The sequence below is a fragment of the Saprolegnia diclina genome, assembly GCF_000281045.1.
Source record: "Saprolegnia diclina VS20 unplaced genomic scaffold supercont1.47, whole genome shotgun sequence".
In the NCBI taxonomy this organism is placed as follows: Eukaryota; Oomycota; class Saprolegniomycetes; order Saprolegniales; family Saprolegniaceae; genus Saprolegnia; species Saprolegnia diclina.
Window position 1 is genome coordinate 307,951 of NW_008246114.1, and position 1,125 is coordinate 309,075.

A 1,125-nucleotide genomic window follows, 5' to 3' on the forward strand; every position below is an offset into this window, starting at 1 on the left:
TCAAGGCAGCCATCGTAGCGCGGCCAAAGTAAGCAGTCATGTTCGTCGTAGCAAGTTGGATCGAAAATGGCAAACGATGTTTTGCTCATGCCTTTTCAAGGGCGTAAAAGCTATCGAGCGTCCGATTCGACTTGTTGTTTGTATGCCGAGTGTAAAGGGTGGGAGCTGAAATAGGGAAAATCTTGCAGCCTTAAGCCCCGGCTTGAAGCTCTAGTACACATATAGGAACGCTAAGGACTGAAGACGTACATAGACAGCTATTGCTCGTGCTTCGTGTCCATATTCACCGTGTCTTTGCTCCAACCAAGGATACGCGTCTCGTATCGACGTCAAGTTTTGATATCCGAATGAAGCTACCAACTCAGCACTCCTAGTGGATAGTACAGTTTCCTTCTGCGGCTTGATGACAGGCACACTGAACAAGCGCGTGTTCAGTTGTCTCCCGTTTCGACGTTGACAATCCCGATGCACGTGTCCTCGCCGCTCGACGCGCCACGTCATGATGAGTTGTCCGAAACCGTCGTCGTGAGTGATGGTCACCGTCATCGAACGCCAGGATCTCGAGCTCATTCGTCCACTGACATCATGGTTGCCAAGCGTCGGAGTATCTACAGCACGATGACCAAGGGTCCTATTCACACGGGCGCCACGCTGCGCTTCACCCACGGCCCGTACTACGCGCCGTCACCGGACGTTGTCGCCGACGAGGGCATGACCCGCGAGGACATTGCAGCGCGCATCCACCGCATCGAGTGCGCCAAGCGAGTCGTGTGCTACTGTCGGCCCGTACTACGCGCCGTCACCGGACGTTGTCGCCGACGAGGGCATGACCCGCGAGGACATTGCAGCGCGCATCCACCGCATCGAGTGCGCCAAGCGAGTCGTGTGGTACTATGGTGCAGAAACGTACGCTTTTGTCTCGCAAGACGTCGACGATTTGGCTCTCGTCTTTGGGATCTGCGATGCGACGACCCTCGAGGAGCTCTCGGCCGCCGACACGACTCGTCTCGACAAGCTCGTTCACAACGTTCACACCATGGCCCAGTCCAAGCAGCTGGCCATTTGGCGCGTGCACCGACGCCTCGCCATGCTGGAGCGTGAACGCGACATGTGCGAGGCACTGGG

At 56.6% G+C, this 1,125-nt stretch overlaps 1 protein-coding gene across 1 annotated transcript; it reads left to right on the forward strand.

Moving 5' to 3' along the window:
- Positions 1–585: 585 nt before the first annotated feature.
- Positions 586–1,101, forward strand: SDRG_12193 (hypothetical protein; the record flags this gene model as incomplete). Its single annotated transcript, XM_008618256.1, has 3 exons — positions 586–808; positions 849–1,004; positions 1,046–1,101. 3 exons carry the CDS (start codon positions 586–588, stop codon positions 1,099–1,101), a joined length of 435 nt encoding a protein of 144 aa, XP_008616478.1.
- Between the last annotated feature and the right edge of the window lie 24 nt (positions 1,102–1,125).